The sequence below is a fragment of the Gekko japonicus genome, unplaced genomic scaffold (genome assembly GCF_001447785.1).
Source record: "Gekko japonicus isolate JY-2015 unplaced genomic scaffold, Gekko_japonicus_V1.1 scaffold309, whole genome shotgun sequence".
Taxonomy (NCBI): domain Eukaryota; kingdom Metazoa; phylum Chordata; class Lepidosauria; order Squamata; family Gekkonidae; genus Gekko; species Gekko japonicus.
Genome location: NW_015166430.1, coordinates 872,630 through 891,438, shown reverse-complemented (window position 1 = coordinate 891,438; position 18,809 = coordinate 872,630). Strand labels below are relative to the sequence as shown.

The 18,809-nt window shown below is 45.3% G+C and overlaps 1 protein-coding gene across 1 annotated transcript in view; it reads left to right on the top strand.

The window, feature by feature from the left end:
* TULP1 (tubby like protein 1) overlaps positions 1-16,351 on the top strand; it is a 50,227-nt gene extending 33,876 nt beyond the window's left edge. The window contains exons 10-13 of the mRNA XM_015411820.1: positions 2,484-2,592; positions 6,452-6,550; positions 10,326-10,497; positions 15,426-16,351. Of these exons, the coding sequence (XP_015267306.1) occupies positions 2,484-2,592; positions 6,452-6,550; positions 10,326-10,497; positions 15,426-15,559 (514 nt within the window). The 3' untranslated portion in view covers positions 15,560-16,351. The remainder of the gene's footprint in view (positions 1-2,483; positions 2,593-6,451; positions 6,551-10,325; positions 10,498-15,425) is intronic.
* The last annotated feature ends 2,458 nt before the right edge of the window (positions 16,352-18,809 follow it).

Below are 18,809 nucleotides of genomic sequence, written 5' to 3'. Positions count from 1 at the left end.
GGCCCTTCAGGATGAACCACCCAAGTAGGTGGTTCTTTTTTGGTGCGGGTTTTGGCCGGGAGGGGCGGATTGGGAATGGGTGCAGCACGATTCCCAGATGTTGCTGTGGGATCGCGCCCGTTTGCTGCGGCCCCGATCCGTCCCTCTCCCGGTCCAAAACCTCTCATGCGAACAGGGCCTTATAAAAAACAAAGGTGCTGAATACATGCTTCAGTGGATAAAAATGCCAGAAAAGAGGTTTGTTTGTTTTTTAAATGCAGGAGCCTACTAGCAAAAATCTGTCAGAGTCAGATATAAGGAGCAAGGCAAATCAGTGCTCACCCCACAGCAGAGAACTGTGACCTGTCCTTCACTTTGTCATAATGAAGGGACTTCCTGGTGTTGCCTGGAATAAAGGAGGACATGGCCACCAATTCCTATGATGCATCATACTTATGTTTAAGGGGATATCTGGCATGCTACATGAATTATTACAGCCTGGTCTTTTAAAAAATAGACATCTGTTAAATAAGTGGGTATTTTGTTTACCCCACTGATAGTTCTAACCACCATCAACAAACTTTCGATTCCCAGTTCTAATCATAGAGGCAAGGCACGGACCCATAGCATCATTCTCTAGCTGCTGGGACTTGTCCCTGAGAGCCAGCTAGGGCTCCAGAGGTCTCTTTTGGCACAGAATGGAAAAAGGAAGTGACACCAGTCCCTGAGATTGGCAAGCAGTATGAGACAAGCAGATTGGGCAAGACTGTCCTTTCCCCCATAACCTCTTGTCTGCAGTGCTTGCAGTGTTGCCTCCACACCACTCCTGGCCACAGGGAAGCATGCTCTGGGTCTGCATCTTGATGTGGCTAGCTGCCCGTGGCTGCGCCCTGAGAGCTAGTGGAGAGGAGTCACCAAACAGTTGTTTGTAATTGGCTTCCTAGTCAGCTATCTTAGCACAGGCACCAAGCACCAGCAGACTGAATATCCTGGACCTTGTCTATCTCATCCCAAAATGCTTCTTACGTATTAGGAACGTGGTACACTGGCCAAACCCTTCTGTGCTGTTTCTGCTGTGGGGAAAAGACAGTCACTGTGGTGCATGATTTATTCTTTTAGAAGTACTGTACTGCATTTCTTTTCTTTTTTTGTAGAGAGCTGGTCCTTCTGTTCCTTCCTAGAGGCTGGATGACTGTGGTGGAGGGGGGTGCATTCATTCATGAGATCACTTATTGATGACCAGTTCTATACCTGGGAGGCCCTTTAAAAGGAAGTGCCAAGAAGTCTTCATGCAAATACACACATACCTCCTTGCACAATATAAGAGTACATGGGTTAGGTGTGTGGTCTGTTTCCCAGCTTGAAACAGTCCTGGCTGTGGGGACTACTGGGGCTGTTGAGGAGGCCCATGTGTGTCCCAGGGAATGTATGAGTTCCCCCAAATAGTGCCCTCTGGGACTGGAGAGGAGACTTGAAACCCTTTATCTACCTGTACTGTGGTACTCATCCTAATTGGGCACCACACAAATTGGAAATTGAGGAAAACCTGCAACTCATGTGTGATTGTATCTGACACAAGGCTGGGACCCGATACCTAACCTGTATACTCTGCATTATTCTCTGCAATGTGCACCTGCTCTAACACCTCCTACTCTGCCCATAAACATTTATTCTGATATATATCTGCTTGCAGTACCAGGTGTAATAGCATGATGAGAGGCTTTAAAAACCTGGCTGAATATATGATCCTCAAGGAAGTTAATCAAATCCTTCAGGAATATGACAAATTGGTAACGTACACATGTGGCCAGATGTTTCAGTCACCTCTCTCCAGCCCTCAGAGCCTTCCTGCCTTTGCTGCTCTGGCTATAGCTCCTCCTTCAGGGTGTGGAAGTGATAACTAAAAATACCCTCTGTCCAGAAACAGGTGGCCAAGCTTAAACTCAGCAGCTGGGTATTCGTGATCTTGGGGGTTTCTGCCTCTGTGCGGAATGATAGTGAGACCTTGACAGCTCCCTTCCCTCAGCAGCACTTAAGGGAGGAGTCCTTAGCTTAAAATGAGTCTAGGCACTTGGGGGGAGCGCCTGGCTGCATCCTGTGCAGATATGTGTCAAATGATAAGTGATTTTTCGGAGTCCCAATTAAGTGATTATTCTGATCTGTTTTGTGATATGGTTTAGATGGCCAGAATCAGATCATCCTGTTATCAGATGTGGTCTGAGGACTGTCCCCATGGTACAAGGAGGACCAAAGTGGCATGGCTGCTATCCCAAGGCTGGGCTTCGAGAAACACCGCAGATATCCTGAGTGACCCTTCCATGCCCCCTTTATTCCGCCCCCCTCTTTCCCCCACCACCACTCACACAGGCAAACCTACATGAGCATTAAGTGTAATGACAGAATGGAATGGTGCTTATTAAAACAGACAATTGGGGAACTATGCAGATGTCATCTTTTTCTGTCCCCCATGATTTCTGTCCATTTGGGTTTTGTTTTGTTTTTAGATCCAATTTGATGGGCACAAGGTTTACGGTGTTTGATAACGGTGTAAATCCTGACAGAGCAAACTCTGATTGGTCAAACGTGCGCCAGGAGCTTGCAGCAGTTATTTATGTAAGTGACCAACCTGTGAATTTCTTTTCTCCAGCTGCAGTCTGAGCAGCCCCCTTGCAGCCACTAGACTTGTCTGTCTGCCTCCCACATTTTTATTCTGCTCTTCCTCCAAAGAGCTCAGAGTGATGTACATGGTGATCATCACCTCCATTCTACCATGACATCCCTTTGAGGTAGATTAGGCCGAGAATGACTGACCCAGGTCACCCAGTGTATTTCAGGATGATGCATGCAACCAGCTTACACATTACAGAGTGCACAGGTTAGGTCCAGGTCCCCACTGTGTCTTGTGTAACGGGAATTGTGGGTTCTCCTCTTAGTTGCTGCATGTGCAGTGCCTGATTCAGATCATGAATATGGTGCGTGTGAAGAAGGGGCTTCAGCCTTCTCCCATACCCTGCATGATTCTCCCAACCTGAAATGGGCCCTTGTGGGGTGCTGTTGGGCCACATGTACACTGATGGGTTTCCCAACAGGCTCAGAATCATTTCAGGTCCAGAAATGGTTGTGTGGGTGGGAATGGGTGGGTGGGAATGGGTGAAGCCCATTCTCTCCGTGAGCTGCAGTCACAATCTGAATCAGGCACCACATGCTCAGGAACTGAGGTGAACGCGACTCAAGTCTGACTCTTACACAAGGGATAGGATGGGGATCCCCAATCTAGCCTTTGTGCTCTGTAATGTGTAAACTAGCACCTAGAGGGGATTTAAAAAAAACCCAATGTTATTATTTTCAATAACAATAGCAACAGCGTGTAATACTAACAATAAAAAGAGGGGACTTGAACTCAGGTCTTCCCAGTATACCACACTGGCTTTCTATTTTTGTAACTCGTGGGTATATCTGTACCACAGGAATTTTGAGCACTTTCAGCACATTGTAAAAACTGTTCCCTGAATGGAACAAGGCCATAAGGTCCATCCAGATGGTCAGTCAGAGCATACTCTGAATCACAGGCAATACACAGTGGCCACTCTACAGGGTGTAACCTTGGGGAGGGGGGCAACCATGCCTGCTATCTTTTTTCTAAGTCAGAGGAGAAATGCACTTCTGTTGACAAAGGAGAATCCAGACTTTCAAGAGGCATGCTTTGTGTTATTGTTCTTACGGCTTTATTATGACATCTGTGTAGAATTTGTACATTCCTTTATTTTATAAATACATATTTTATTTATAGCTGAGGCGTCCAAAAAGATTGACTAAAAGATAAAGCAAAAAACCCCCCAACTATAAATATCACAAAAATACAATTAGTTTAATCAAACAGCAAAACTATTTGTTCTATAAAATATCTGTTGGCACTCTGCGCAACAACATTCTATCTGAAGAGCCAGATCTTAATCAATCTCCTTAATTTCAATGAGGAATGAGCTTGACAAGCCTTTCTAGATGGTAATTTCTGCAACAGCAAGGAGCCCCTGTTTCCTGTGACCATTTATCATATATCCATAGTCAAGGACATTATAAGCAGGACCTCTGCAAAAGATTTTAAAACACGTGTAAATATTACGAGGTGGTGGTTATTCTTGCCTTTGAAATGTGCCCAGAAACTGGAAGCCAGTGTAATCCTTTGAGAATTGGTATTATATATTCTTTGCAACCCTTTCTAGCAGGCTACCTGGTCACCATAGTCTGGAGAAGCTGAAGTTTCCAAATATTTATCAAAAGCAGTCACAGTCATATCTTATTATTTTAAACACAGAACTTTTCCAAGCCTGCATACTTCTTTAGCATCAGTACAATGAAGTGTAGTGCCCAGGGCTTTTTTGTAGAAAAAGCTCAGCAGAAACTCATTAGCATAATAGGCCACACCCAACAGCAGAAACCTATTCCTGTGCGTTCCTGCCCAAAAATAGCCCTGGTAGTGCCCCAACTGTTATGCACCCTTTGAAATTAAAAGCAAAACAAAACATGAATCTGTATCTGCAGATAGGTGAAGTGAAGGTTAGAGCTGAAGGAAGTGTTGCCTTACACCCTTATCCCCTTCACACTGACCTGGATTTTCCCATGTTTATGATGAGGTAGACTCCCCCTTCTAGAAGCCATGTGGATTACCTCCATATGCATGGGTAGTGCCTCTTATATTATCATGTCCTGTTCAAGACCTGCTCTGTTCTTTAGGCAAAAAGGTAAGAACATAGAGATATGAGCTGTCTGTGCCTGCAGGTCACAGGACACGGAGAAAAAAGGTCATCATCATCATTAATATTAATTAAATAATCTGGTCATCATTATCATCAGCATTATATCATCACCGCTGATGCACATGGTGTTTTACAGTGCAAAAGATCACTGCCTTGAGGAGCCTTAAAACTGTAAGGACAGAAGTGCAGGCAGAGACAGAGAAGGGAGGGGATGTGTATTCATTCCAGTTACACATTCTTAGGCTTACTTTTAAAAGGGTATGAGAGGGGTTGTACCAAAGACTCCATGGGAAAAGTCTGTTTTGAGAAGAAAATTGAAGGAAGTGAGAGGGGCAATCCAAGAAGCAACTCATGGCTACAAGGGAAAAGATGGAGTGGTTTGAGAGAAAATAATACTTTGGGACAGCTGAGGGCGGTGGAGCTGGAGGACTGAAGGGAGGAATAGAGGAGCAGAAAAATGGAGGGGGGGCTACACCGACAGAACAATGAGATGGGTGAAAGATTTAGCTGCAGTGCAGAATCATTATTGTTTAATTGGTGAGAGGCTGAGTATTGGGTTCACAGCTGCTGTGTAGGGATGGGCACAAACTGGCTCACGAACTAAAGTTCATGAAAGGTCAGCCCACATTACCTTCCTATGAACTTTGAAGCTGTTCCTGGAGGTTCCTTGGGGTTCCTTCATGAGTGGATACATTTCCCAACAGACTATCTCAGCTCAATCAATCAAGTTGTTTACCACACTTCAAAGCAAAAGGGAGATGGAAGTTTCCCTGTGAGTTTGGTGTCAACTGGCTTGTTTCTGAGCCGTTCCATAGAATCCTGTAATGGAAGCAATGCAAGCAAAAGAGGATTAATGTCAAACCACAGAATCCCTGTAGTACAAACTGATGGGGGGGGTATTTTTCAAGCACAGTACAGCCAGCTCAGTGTACAGAACACCCATCAGATTCCAGTACCACTCTGGCAATGGAAGCTTAAAATAACCAATTGATCATCAAACTATAGTTTGTCCCAAGAAATCCAAGTGTGTTTGTGTGTGTGTGTGGGGGGGATTTTGCAAGTCCAGCATAATCAGTTCAGTGTACAGAATGCCCAGCAAAATCTAGTACCACCATGGCAATGCAAACTTAAAAGGACTGATCGATCTCAAAGCAATGTCACAAAAAATCCAAGTGAGGGGGGGGGGTATTTTGCAAGCACTGTGCAAGAAAATGGGAACACAAAGGAACACCAGCAAAAGGGGGGGACCATTTTGAAACTGACAAGAGTCATCTGAAACTTACAAGAGCAGCAGAGAAAGGGGGGGAGAACCCACCTGTCATTTTCCCCAGAAAGCAGTTTCCTGGGGGCACCTTCTTTGGGGGCTGTAACTCGGATCCCGTAAATCTAATTGTCACCAAACTTGGAGGGCAGGTAGAGGAGAGTTAGCCAGAGATCCCCTGTGAGTTTTGTGTCTCTAACATACCGGGGGGGGGAGAGGTGTTCTACTGGGTCATGAACCTCATGAATTGAACCAGTTCGTTTGATTCCTAAATGTTCATGATGGTCCATGGTTCACAAACTGGGCACACCATGAACCGAACCACATTTTCCTGGTTTGTGCCCTTCCCTACTGCTGTTGGATGGAATAGCTGCTTCAAACTATTAAGAATCAGTTTGTGCTTGGGATATTGATACACAAGTTCTTGATTATTTGGGGGGGGTTTCTGTTTCAGGAAACAAATGTATTGGGATTCAAGGGACCTCGAAAAATGACTGTGGTCATCCCTGGAATGAATTCAGACAATGAAAGGGTTCCAATCCGACCCCGAAATGTAAGTCACTGACAGTGTCTTTACTAAAGATACAGGTTCATTTTGAGTAACTTCAGTGTATGATGCTGCATATTGGCAAAGCACACAATAATAAATGGCAAATGTGAGAAGACCTCAGAATGACATGGGATCAATCAAACTCATGCTTTACCCTACACCTCCAGAGTGAGTTCCTAATTTAAAGAGGAAGATCATACACAGAAGCCAAGAGAAATGGAGAACATGCTCCCAAGGTCCAGCCTTACCAATGGGCTCAGCCACTAGCAATTGTGAAGTGTGAAAAGGGAGAGCAGTTCCTGATCAAATGAGACAGAGCTTCTGTGGAACAATGGCAAGGTAGCCAACTTTTCCAGTCTCAGCACTCTTGTGTTGCAAGGATATAATAGAATTCACATGACAGGAAGAAAGGAGCAGAGTTATGACTTCACTTCTGTCAAGGCTAGGACCATAGGTAGCAGACCAAAAGGGACATAAAACAAAGTAAGGATGGACATGAACCAGCTGACAAACTAAAGTTCATCATGAATTTTGGCTGGTTTGTGATTTGTGAAGCAGTGTTCATGAACTGAAGAACCCACGAACTTTCACAAATTTTAATACAGTTCATGGCAGTTTGTGAAAAGCAGAATGCAGGCGTTTAAGCCCCTGCTTTCTGCTGTTCACGAAAAACAGCTGGCTCAACTATTTGGTTTAAATGGCTCCAATCCTGGGGCTGGCTGCTCAAGGGAGCCCCTTTAAACAACTGAGCCATGTGGAACAAGCTGCCCCGTGGCTCAGCTGTTTAGATCAGAAACAGCTGAGCCACAGGGGCAGGCTGCTCCCACAGCTCAGCTGTTTGGAGCCAGAAACAACTGAGCTGCAGGAGCAGGCTGCCCCGGCGGCTCAGCTGTTTTGGGTATGAACCTCATAAACCTGGTTTGGTTCATATGTGAGCCGACTGGGTTTGTGGGGTTCATGATTCACCCATGAGCCACAAACCAAACCACATTTTTGGGGTTTGTGCCCATCTGTAACCAGGAATTGTACTGTAGATGGGGGACAAAAAAAAAGATCAGAGCCATGGAGGAATCCTCTCTGCCTCTGTGACCTCGCCTGCTGCTCCTTTGCTTGCTTGACTATAGAGATAGGAGGCATGGCACCCTTGCTTTCTATGCATATGCACTAAAATAGGATCTTCCAACAGGCAGCAAAAAAAAATGCTGATTTTACAGGGATTTGCCACCTAGCATATGGGACTGAAGATCTGCCTGAGGATTCTGACCCATGGGTTGAAAACCTCTGGGCTATTGCATTAGTCTTAGATATCAGAGACCCAAGTTTGAATCCCCATTTAATTTCCTCCCGATGGTATGAACCAGTGTGGAAATACTGATCATCCTAGCAGTTCCTTGTTTAAGTTCCCTTATGCAGGGAAGTGTGGTTGATCATGGCCTAGTCTTGAGTTTTTCCTTTGGTGGTTCCCATACTGTGGAAGAGCCTTAATGAGACTGTGAGAAATGCACACACCTCCATGGCCTTCAGGAAACTCTGTAAAACCAAATTGTCCAGGAGGGCATTTGAGTGAGGATAGTGGTAAAGTATAGTTGCCACCTTGGATTTTATCATGGGAGAAAAGTGGCCTAAAAGTAGTAGGTAGACAGGCAGACAAGAAGGAAAGGGAAAGGAAAGGAACCACCCTTAGGTTATTCTGAGGATAAAAATGAGAGCCTTCTGTAAATGGCCCTGAGGAAGAGTGGGATACAGATATAATAGATTGTTGAAGATTTCACCTGTCCCCTACATATTTTACAGGAAACATCGAACAGACCGGAGTCTCTGGGGTATAGGCTAAGAATTGTCTTTCACAGGTCCCCAGATTCCTCCAAAGCAGACTAAACTTGCAATGTTCCCTCTAAGCTGTGGAGTCTTGTGAGAAAAATTCTACTTTGTGAGCTCCTGGCATTAAAGTTGTGAGCGAGCGATTTGGCTTCTGCATAAATCAGATTGCTTTGGAGCCATTCTTCCTGAGCTAAGACAAAAATGTGTGAGCTGGAGGCTAAAAATTTGTGAGCTAGCTCACACCAACTCAGCTTAGAGGGAACTATGCTTGCAAGTACATGCATACTTAATATTTTGGTATTCAAGTGGCTCAAGGGGTTAAGACGCTGAACTGCAGGCTGTGGAAGGTCGGTAGTTCAGCAGTTATAGACCCGAGTGTGCCGCATGACAGAGTGAGCTCCTGTCTCTAGTTCCAGCTCCTGCCAACCTAGCAGTTCGAAAGCAAGAAATTGCAAGTAGATAAATAGGTACCACTTCAGTGGGAAGATAACAGCATTCCTTGCACCTTGGTGTTTAGTCATGCCGGTCACATGACCACGGAAACGTCTTCAGACAGCGCTGGCTCTTCGGCTTTGAAACGGAGATGAGCACCGCAACCCTAGAGTCGGATTCGACTGGCTTTTGAGCTAGGGAACATATACCTTTACCTTTTTATCTTAATATTAATACTGCACACATTGTGCAAACTGGCCCTCTTGCCCTTACGAGAATCAAGACTAAGATGCATGGCAGGCAAGGCGGGATATAAATCTAAAATAATAAATAAAATTTATACCTCTTGTGCAGGTTATGATGCAGAAAGAGTGGAGATCTTACCATAGCTGAACCTAGTATTAGGGTTGGTGGTATTTCTTGGACTTAATGGCACCCAAACTGCCAGGCTAGCCATTACTGTACTCCTCGCTTATACTGCTGATAGGGAGATACACCCATGAACAGAAATGGTAGGATTCCTGGAGGCAGTTAATTAGATTCAAGTCCAGTAACACCTTAGAGGCCAACAAGATTTTGGGAATCAAAGTTCCCTTTGTCAGATATCTGAGAGAGGTAGCTTTGACTCTCGAAAGCTTTGTGAGTCTCTAAGGTGTAACTGGACCCATATCCAGCTGTTCTACTGCAGACCAACATGGCTGCCCTCTGAAACTGTCTTTATGGATAACTAGGGAGCAAAGCCCATTGTGGATGGAGACAATGGGCCCCTAGACAGGTAGGGTGGGTGAGTGGGTGGGTGGGGAAAGAAAGCTGGGGAAAGAAAGGAAGAGAGATAGAGAGGAAGGAAGAAGGGGGGGAGGCAGGAGGGGCCGCAGAAGATCCTCCCGTCCATCCGGCTTCCCAGGTGGGCAACGGTGTAGACTTTCCAATTTCCCGGGGGGGGCTGGCAGGTGGGGAAGAGAAGCGGCGCGGGGGGGGGCGTAAGAAAGCCTCCTCCGTCTGTCTGGGTGGGTGCGGGAGGGAAATCGGGCTGTGGCATGGGGCGCATTGCCAGCGCGCCCTCAGACACAGCGCTCGCCTCCCGCCTCCCAGCCCATGGCAGGGCAGTAGCCTTGAGCGGCAGCTGGGCAACACGGCCAATGGCAGCTGGGGAAGCTCCTGACAGACAGCGCAAGCTTCCAAAGACGGTGTGGTGTGCATTTTCTCTCCGCTGCGTGAAGCTGCGTCTGAGGTGGGACGTAGGCGACATGGCCAATGGAAGCCGGGGAAGCTTTTGACGGACAGTTCAGCCGTCGAAACACTGTTGGTGTGCATTTTCTCTCCTCTGCGTGACTCTGCGTCTTATTCAATTATATATAAGGGAGAGATTAGCTTCAAGTTCAGTAGCATCTTAGAGACCAACAAAGAGTTTCAGGGTATGAGCTTTCTAGAGCCAAAGCTCTGTCAGACACAAGACTTTATGGGGACAGTTATTGTCTTTCTTTCTTGAGCACCTCACTCTGATGTTTTTCCCACTTTTCCCCAGGATAATGATGGGCTACTCCTGAGATGGCAAAACAAGACAATGGAAAACTTAATTGAACTGCACAACAAATCTCCAGCGTGGAATGATGAGACCCAGTCCTATGTGCTGAACTTCCATGGCAGGGTGACCCACGCCTCTGTCAAGAATTTCCAGATTGTGCACAGCAATGACCGTAAGTTCCTTAGAATGGGTGGCCCTTGAGAGTGAGTGGCTATTCTCTGGTGTACCCACATGGCTCTAATTTAGGGTGTCCAAGAGGGGTGGATGAAGACTCTTTGCAGCTCTACTCAAAGCAGTGCAGCATAGACGGTGGACAAGGACATCCCTAAACAAACACAGCTGGGAACACTCTGGGGTGCCACAGGGAATCCTGTAGCATGTGCTCCATTCAAACAGAGAGCCAGCAAAGCAGAAGGACAACTTGGACTGGTACCTTCCTTCTGGCATGGTGAGCAGCTCTTGGATTGGGCTGTGCCAGTGGCAATCTACAGTTGAATTTACCCTGGAAGTGAGGCACATCCAGTCCTCAAAGGGATTTTCCTTTCAGTTCACCAAATTGGCTTTCCCGTGTGGCAGGTTTCAGAGAAGGTTCCAAGGTTCCCATTTTTTGTGTGCCTGCAATTGCTATCCTAGATGTGTCCTTAATAAAGATGAGCTCCTGCAGAGAACTGGCAGGAGAGGAGACTTTTCTTCTTACTTCATGGGTAAGCATGTCTATTGTCTACACTGCCACCCATACTGGTCTTCTTCCTTCAGCTGAGAACTGACATGGTCAATGCAGTTTGCACTGCTAGCTTCCCACAGGGAGCAAGAGATTGTCCCAGGAAAAAGAGGTCCTTCCTTTTGCAGAGGTCTTTCCTCGGGTCTTAGTGATGCACAGCACCACACGAAGCACAGGATGCTGCTATTGGATATAGCCAGTATAAAAGTGGGGCTGCAGTCCTCCGAAACAGAGTGGCAGGTGTCTAACCAACCATGGACTTCACAGAGCAGCTTCCCCTCCTGCTGCCACCCGCTGAACCCTGAAAAATATTGTTCCGTGGGGAATCAGCAGTTTTTCAGGAACAAAGTGGGGGGCAAAGCAGGCGTCTGCATTGGGAAGGGGGAAATCTACATAACCTCTTCTGTAAGTGGAAATACTGTTCCGACAGAGGAACTGCATGGTTGGATACAGGCCACTGACTTATAAGTAAGTTGGCTTATTTTGTCAGCCACTTCAGGCAGGTTTGCTGGAGAGGAAGGACATTTTTTTTTCTAAATAAACAAGTTCAATTGAAGGTGGTGGTACATGTTTCAAAGTCAGAGGTTGGATCCTACAATTCCCTTCCACTAAATGAGGGGGTTTACTCTGGAAGAAGGAGTCTTTTCCTCCAAAACAAGGTTCTTCCTTCCTCTGAAAGAAGACTCTTCACTTCATAGAAAGGAGTTGTAGAATCCTACTCTACGAGGGATGGGTTCAAATGGCCATTGCTCTCCTGTGTTTATGCAATATTTAGAAGTATTTTATGCCCCCAGTGGTAACATGCACAGAAACGGAGTGCATGTTCCAAATTATAGATCAGTATATATTTAACAAACCACAGTACTTCTTTTTGCGATCTGTAAATGGTTATCATTGCATGGGAATGCACAGAATTTACAACAAAACCTCCCGAAGCAGCCAAGTTCTTTAGAGAATTTTAGAGGACAGCAAGGCATGACTGGGAGGGCAGCAGCCTCACATATTATGATGCTATTTGGTGAACCCTGAAGTTCTTCCGCTGTCATATGATAACGATCCAGTAGAGGGAGCAGGAGGGTAGTCAACAGATGACAAGGAGAGATTTGAGGTGATTTGCTGGGCACATTGGATCCTGAAAAGAGTCTGGAGTTTTTGTTTTGTTTCTTAGGATGGCAGCTCCTCCTAGGTGAGGCACTTGTACAATGTGAAGACTGCACATTTCTGCTTACTTCACTGGTTCCCAAAGTGGGCAATACCGCCCCCTCGGGGGCACTGGAACGATCCGGGTAGGCTGGAATGATCCAAGTGCAGATCCACAAATGGCATCTTTTTGTCCACTTCTTGAAGATAGATGTCCAGGGGGGCACTAAGTAATCTTTTTCTGAAAAGGGGGCGGCAGGCCAAATAAGTTTGGGAACCTCTGCGTCTATATAATATTAGGCTACATTCAAAATCTGTCAATATGTCAATATGTATCCTCCAGTTAAAAACATTTGCTCTGAATTTCCCATTGGGCAAGAATAACTTCCAGGGGGAAGGGGAAGAGAGAGCCAGGTGGCAATGACTGCACTGATGCTACTGGAGAGAGATACACACATACTGTTAGTCTTGTTTACCCAAATAAGATTCAGAGGGTTTTATCACAGAGTTGCTATCCTGAGATAACACAACCCCTGTCTACACAAACTAGGCATTCCAGGAAGTTTCAGCTACCCTCCGTTACTGTCAAACATTGGGTCATTCACACAGGTGACGGGAATTCCAGAGGGGTAGCTGTGTTAAGACTGTTGCAACAAAAATAAACAGCATTATTCTGGCACTTTAAATACAATCTTATTCCAGCATAATTTAGATCCTAGTCCAGAGTTATTGTTAGTCTTTAAAATGTCTGTTGTCGGCTGAAAGGGCTTATATGCAAGGGACTATGAACACCTTTCAGAGAGAGCAACTGTGCTGTCGTTTACTTGATCACTTGCATATACACATAAAGCTACCTTATACTGATGGAGACTCTTGGCCCATCAAGGTCAGTGTTATCTACTTAGACTGGCCTTCGCTCTCCAGAGTCTCAAACAGAAGTCTTTCACAACACCTATGACCTGATCCTTAACTGGAGATGCTGGGAATTGAACCTGGGACCTCCTGCATTGCCAAGTAGATGAGGTCACAGAGGCCCCAATTCTGCAAGGGAACACTGATTCTCTTGCAGTTCTCTCCGGCTTCTGATTAGTGCCTTGAATGGGCAACATCAGATGCCGAAGTTCATTTAAGAGGTTGTAAGCAGTGTTGAAGCACTAGGCAGAAAAAGTAAAATTAAGACTCACCTCTTCTTCCTCCTTCCAGAAAGCATATATCAGGGCCACATCTATCCCAAGACTCAAACTACATCATCCAATGAGCTCAGAAACACCCAGCATGCGTCCAGTTTGGCTTGTTTCTTGGGTCAAACTAAACATTACCGTGTCCTTGGGTCCAACCCATGGATGCCAACACCATGTTAATTTGGCCATTTAAAAAATGCTGAGAGCGGTGCTGCCGGACCAGATGATCCTGTGTCATCCCCCACCCCAGACACCTTTTTAAGTGCCAAAACAGCCCTGCAGAAGGGGAAACTAGATTGTCTAGTTCTGTCACACCATGGGCCTTATCAGGATCAGGCCCTCACACCATTTTTAAATAGCCGAATCCTTCTCTAAAATAGCAACAGTATCCATGGGTTGTACCTGTAGATGTTGTGACATTTAGTTTGGCACTTAGTGAGATCTCTTTAGAAATCAGATAGCATGAACTGACTGACTGAGAATCCGGGCTCAAGACCCTGGGCTGTGAGTTTTCACTGTGTTCATGTTGGTGATTGATATAACAACTCTAGTACTATCAGACAATAAAATATATGGAACGGACATCTTCCTCAAGAGTGCTGGACTGTGGGCACTGTGGAATCCACCTCAGCCCAGCGAACAGAAGCAGCAAAGCAGTTTTGCAGAGGCTGTCTGGTTGTCACCTGTCCAGCCCAATCAGGAGATGTTACTGTCTGGAGTGTAAGGTTACAGGACAGAAAGAACCTGCTAGGGGCCCCAGTTATTTTTACAGATTTCTTGTTACCCTCACTTGTAACAAAGGGAGTCACGGCCGGAACAGTAAGTCAGATAGAGTTCTAGAATGCCACAAATGCTTTGGTGAGGAATTCTGGTGAGGGGGCAGTTCTCTTGGGGGAGGCAGCACATATTGCTTCTTCTGCTCTGTCACCCAGCTGGAAAAAGAAATATTCTTACTTGATAGCTCTGTTGAGGAAACAGTAGTTCGTTGCTCAGCAGGTGGCTGGTCACCTCCTGAACTCTGCTACGGCTCTTTCCTTTCCCCTTCATGGCTTCCTCTCCTTAGCATTTGAATAGGAGGCTACTGAATAAAAATGCTTTGTTCAGCTTCATATTAGCAACACTGCTTTGACACTGGAAGAAGAGATACAATCCATATAGTCAAAACAGTTCACTCAAGACAAGACTGGAAACACTGGAAAGGTTCCTCAGGTGACAATATTACCTAAGCACCTTAGATCCAGCTCAGATGAGTAGAGGGAACTACTCCGTTTTCTGTTAAAGCCAGAAATGCAGCAGGGGGCTGATAAACACATGAAGCTGCTTTCTGCTAAATCAGACCACAGGCACATCTATTGTCTACTATGATTGGCAGAGGCTGGTTCTCCAGGGTCTCTTGCAGAAATATATCTTTCCTAAAGCCAGCTACCTGTGGATGCTAGGAATTAAATCAGGGACCTTCAACATGCAAAGCTCGTGCCCCACCACTGAGCTATGACACCTCCCCATAGATGTGGGAATAAAGGTAGTTTCTTTCAACTATTCTGTAACTCCCCCTCCTGAAAGCAGGTCATTGACATGGGTTGGCATCAGTAAGAATTCAAGTACATTTCCACAAGTTCTTTCTGGAAGACCACTAGCACTCTTTTAGTACAACCAACTTTTGTGAAGTCTGATTGATAGTATTTGGGCCCATGCTGGTTCACCGCTTGTATGCACCACACATGAGAGTTATTATGGAGCCCACAGCGGTGATGTAGTCTATGTTCAGGTAGGCAAAGAGCTTTTCCATGTTGCATTGTCCCTGCATTTAGGATGGTGATGCAGCTTTTCTTTCCCAAATGATTAGCGCTAAAGCAATTGATCAGGAGCAGAGTGACATTCCTGTGCAGAGGTAAACTTTGGTACCATAATCTAGTACTTTCCCTCCATTTGCCTGTGCTGAATTAGACAGAGAGAGAAGCAAAAGCTGTCATTACTGTTGCTCTTCCTATAGGATTAAAGCAGAACCTGTTCTTGATAATCTCCTGAACTGATAGTGTCTTATCCCTTTTCTTATAGTTGACTACATTGTCATGCAGTTTGGCCGGGTATCTGATGATGCTTTTACCATGGACTACAACTACCCACTTTGTGCAGTGCAAGCTTTTGCCATTGCCTTGTCTAGCTTTGATGGGAAGTTGGCCTGCGAATAGCACTCCTAGGATCCTGTAACACCCAGGGTGTACTTCATCGGGGGCAGCGTGGCAAGATTCCTTCTCTTTGGAATGGCTCCTGCAGACAACCATTGGCTTGATGATACAAGGCAACAGAGATGCTGTGGATCAGGAACAGCCTCACAAGTGTATTACTAAATGCTGGCAAAGCACAACTGGATATGGCTTCTGAAGAAATCCTGGCAGAATCAGTAAACATGAATCCTTATACACAGAGTACGGTTTAACTGGCTCTGTCATGTGCACATACATGTCTCTGGCACAGGCCCTTCTGTGAGAAATAATTATGAACCCCAGAAAACAGCTGCTCTAAGCTGTGGTGTCTTGGACCGTGACTCAGAAACTATAGCATTTGTGTTTTCTTTGTTAATTTACTCACTCCTAAGGGATCTGCAACCAGCTAATGGTCTCAGACTATCAAATAGTCACTTCCTGCATACATAACAGCTGAGGCTAGCATTGGTTTGATACTCTGAATCCCAGAAACATTTGTATTGCTTAGATTCATCGGGGTGGAGTGGGGGTGGGGGTATTTGGTAATTTACAATTTAAGTGAAAGGGAAGTTTTTTCCCCCCTCTACTGTTAATGAACAATAAATGAGCAACTGGTAGGAAAAGCTCCTATTGGTTGTCCCTTTAGAAATCATGGCCTGCCTAGCTCTGGAAGGCTGTCAATAAGTTGCTTTTTAGAGGTCTAATGAATTTAGAGGCGGATTTGCTGAACTGCAGGCTGTGGAAGGTCGGTAGTTCAGCAGTTCGAGACCCGAGTGTGCCGCATGACGGAGTGAGCTCCTGTATCTAGTTCCAGCTCCTGCCAACCTAGCAGTTCGAAAGCAAGAAATTGCAAGTAGATAAATAGGTACCGCTTCAATGGGAAGGTAACAGCGTTCCGTGCACCTTGGTGTTTAGTCATGCCATCCACATGACCACGGAAACGTCTTCGGACAGCGCTGGCTCTTCGGCTTGGAAACGGAGATGAGCACCGCAACCCTAGAGTCAGATTCGACTGGCTTTCGAGCAAGGGAACCTTTACCTTTACCTTGCTGCTCTTGATGACTTACTTTAAATACCAACAACTGATGCAGAAGGACGGTGCAAAGAAATACCTCCTATATTTATTACCCAGGAAGCCCCACATTTTACTGTCTGACTATAGAGCAGTAAGATGCAGATGATAATTTAGACAGTCGTTTTTTAGCTTATGGGAGTGACTTGATTTACAGAGAGTCGAACATGAATAGGACAACTACATGCAGACCAAGGTTTTCAGTGTATGTGTCATGTTTGTGGAGAGCTTTTCTGAACAGCGATTTCAGTTCCAAACCCACTCATTAACAAAATTACCTGATATTATCTTCCTCAGAGGATTCCCATCTGTTTTGTTTTTGAAAATCCATCTAGCCACTCTTTCACTTGCAGCTGCTGGATGACCTTGGGCAAGCCATAGTTCTGTCACAGCTGTTCTCTCAAGGACAGTTCTGGAAAGAGCTCTCTCAGCCCCGCCTACCTCACAGGGCATCTGTTGTGGGGAGGAGAAGGGAAAGGAGTTTGTAAGCCACTCTGAGACTCTGAGTGAAGGGCAGGGTATAAATCCAATCTCTTCTTCTTGTTGTTGCATTCAATGTTATCATATTGTTTTTATCAAACTTTAAGCAAAATATAGCCCAAGGTAGCCTGATCTCATTAGATCTTGGAAGCTAAGCAGGGTCAGCCCAGGGAAGTATTTGAATGGGAGACCTCCAAGGAACACCAGGGTCATGATGTGGAGGCAGACAATGGCAAACCACCTCTGAATGTCTCTTGCCTTGAAAACCCTACAGGGTTTGCCATACGTTAGCTGTGACTTGACAGCACTTTCCTCCACCAGAGGTCCTTGGCCAAGGGAAATTTACAACATGAAATTGGACAGGAGAAGGGGGAAAGAAGCAAGGATAATACAGGATGAATGACAGCAAATGCTGTTGCATTGATTTCATTTGGGGATGAGGACTGAGTAAGACAAAGGTTTGATGGAAGAGGCAGGGCTTGAGGAGGGAATAGAAGGATGAGAGAATTGCAGAGGTGCTGCAGTGGTGATATAAATGGCTGCCTTAAAGTACAAAGTGATGCCTGAAAAGGGACAGCCATCTCAAGCATCTTTCTCAGTTCTGAAAATAATTTCTGCACCCTTGGACTGTCAACCAGGCCTTATGTGAACCAAGGAATTTTTGTTTGGGGCTCAAGCTTGCCTTGTGCCCATACAGACGTTATTAACAGACATTTTTGTACTATAAGAACAAGATTTCAGGCATACTTGGAAGGGGGGAAGTGATAAAGTGCCTACATACGGACAGATTTCCATTGGGGTAACTGAAATTAGACCTTCTACTGACATACATTACCTAACCCCCCGCCCCTTTACAGCCATCCACATGAGTAGTAGCCATCATGTGGCAGAAAATCCTATCAACCATTTACTTATATCATCTTGCACACTTGTTAATCTTGCTCTACTTATTCCCCATTTTTAAAATTATTCTGCACATCCATTTTTTTTTTTTAAAAAAATAGGTTATTACCTGTGCTATGCCCTTAGGTTATATGGCAGATTAGAAATGTAAAGAATAACACCCAAATGGAAGAAAGTCACTATTAGTCCTCTTGTTGTACAAATCCATCAGCAATGATTAGGCTCTTCCATCCTTCACACTAAACGGGGTTAGATCGAGCCATTTCTTGGCTGAAGAAGGCCATCAAGAGAAGAAGGCATCAGGAGGAAGGCCGGGCTGTTTCAGGAAGTGCTTACTGACAGTGACTCAGAAGGTGTGGTGCTCTGAGGGTTGTTTCATAACACCTTGCGAGAGTATCGATGAGGTTCATGACACTTTTGCAGATGACATGGGAGGACCTGTCCTCATAGGAGTTCTTGTGATGGTTTTAATGTAGGAATAGGTGGGCTTAAATTTGGCTGGGGCATTGGGATTAAGAAACAAGAACTCCTCTTCCTTCTAGTTTTCAGTTGGACAGAACAAGAGCCTTCACTTCCTGTCCTGATGTCTTTATGTGGTGTGCCTGTGGGATGTTAGATGTCTTCCAAGTCATGATGAATCATACCAGTAGGTGTGGAAGGAAGGCTGGAAAATGTTTTGTACATGTGAGCTGTAATTAATTGTTATTCTTATTCTTATTAATTAGCAATGGGTTGGAGAAGACACCTAGCAGGCAGAGAGTAAAGTTTCTGGCCTCTTTC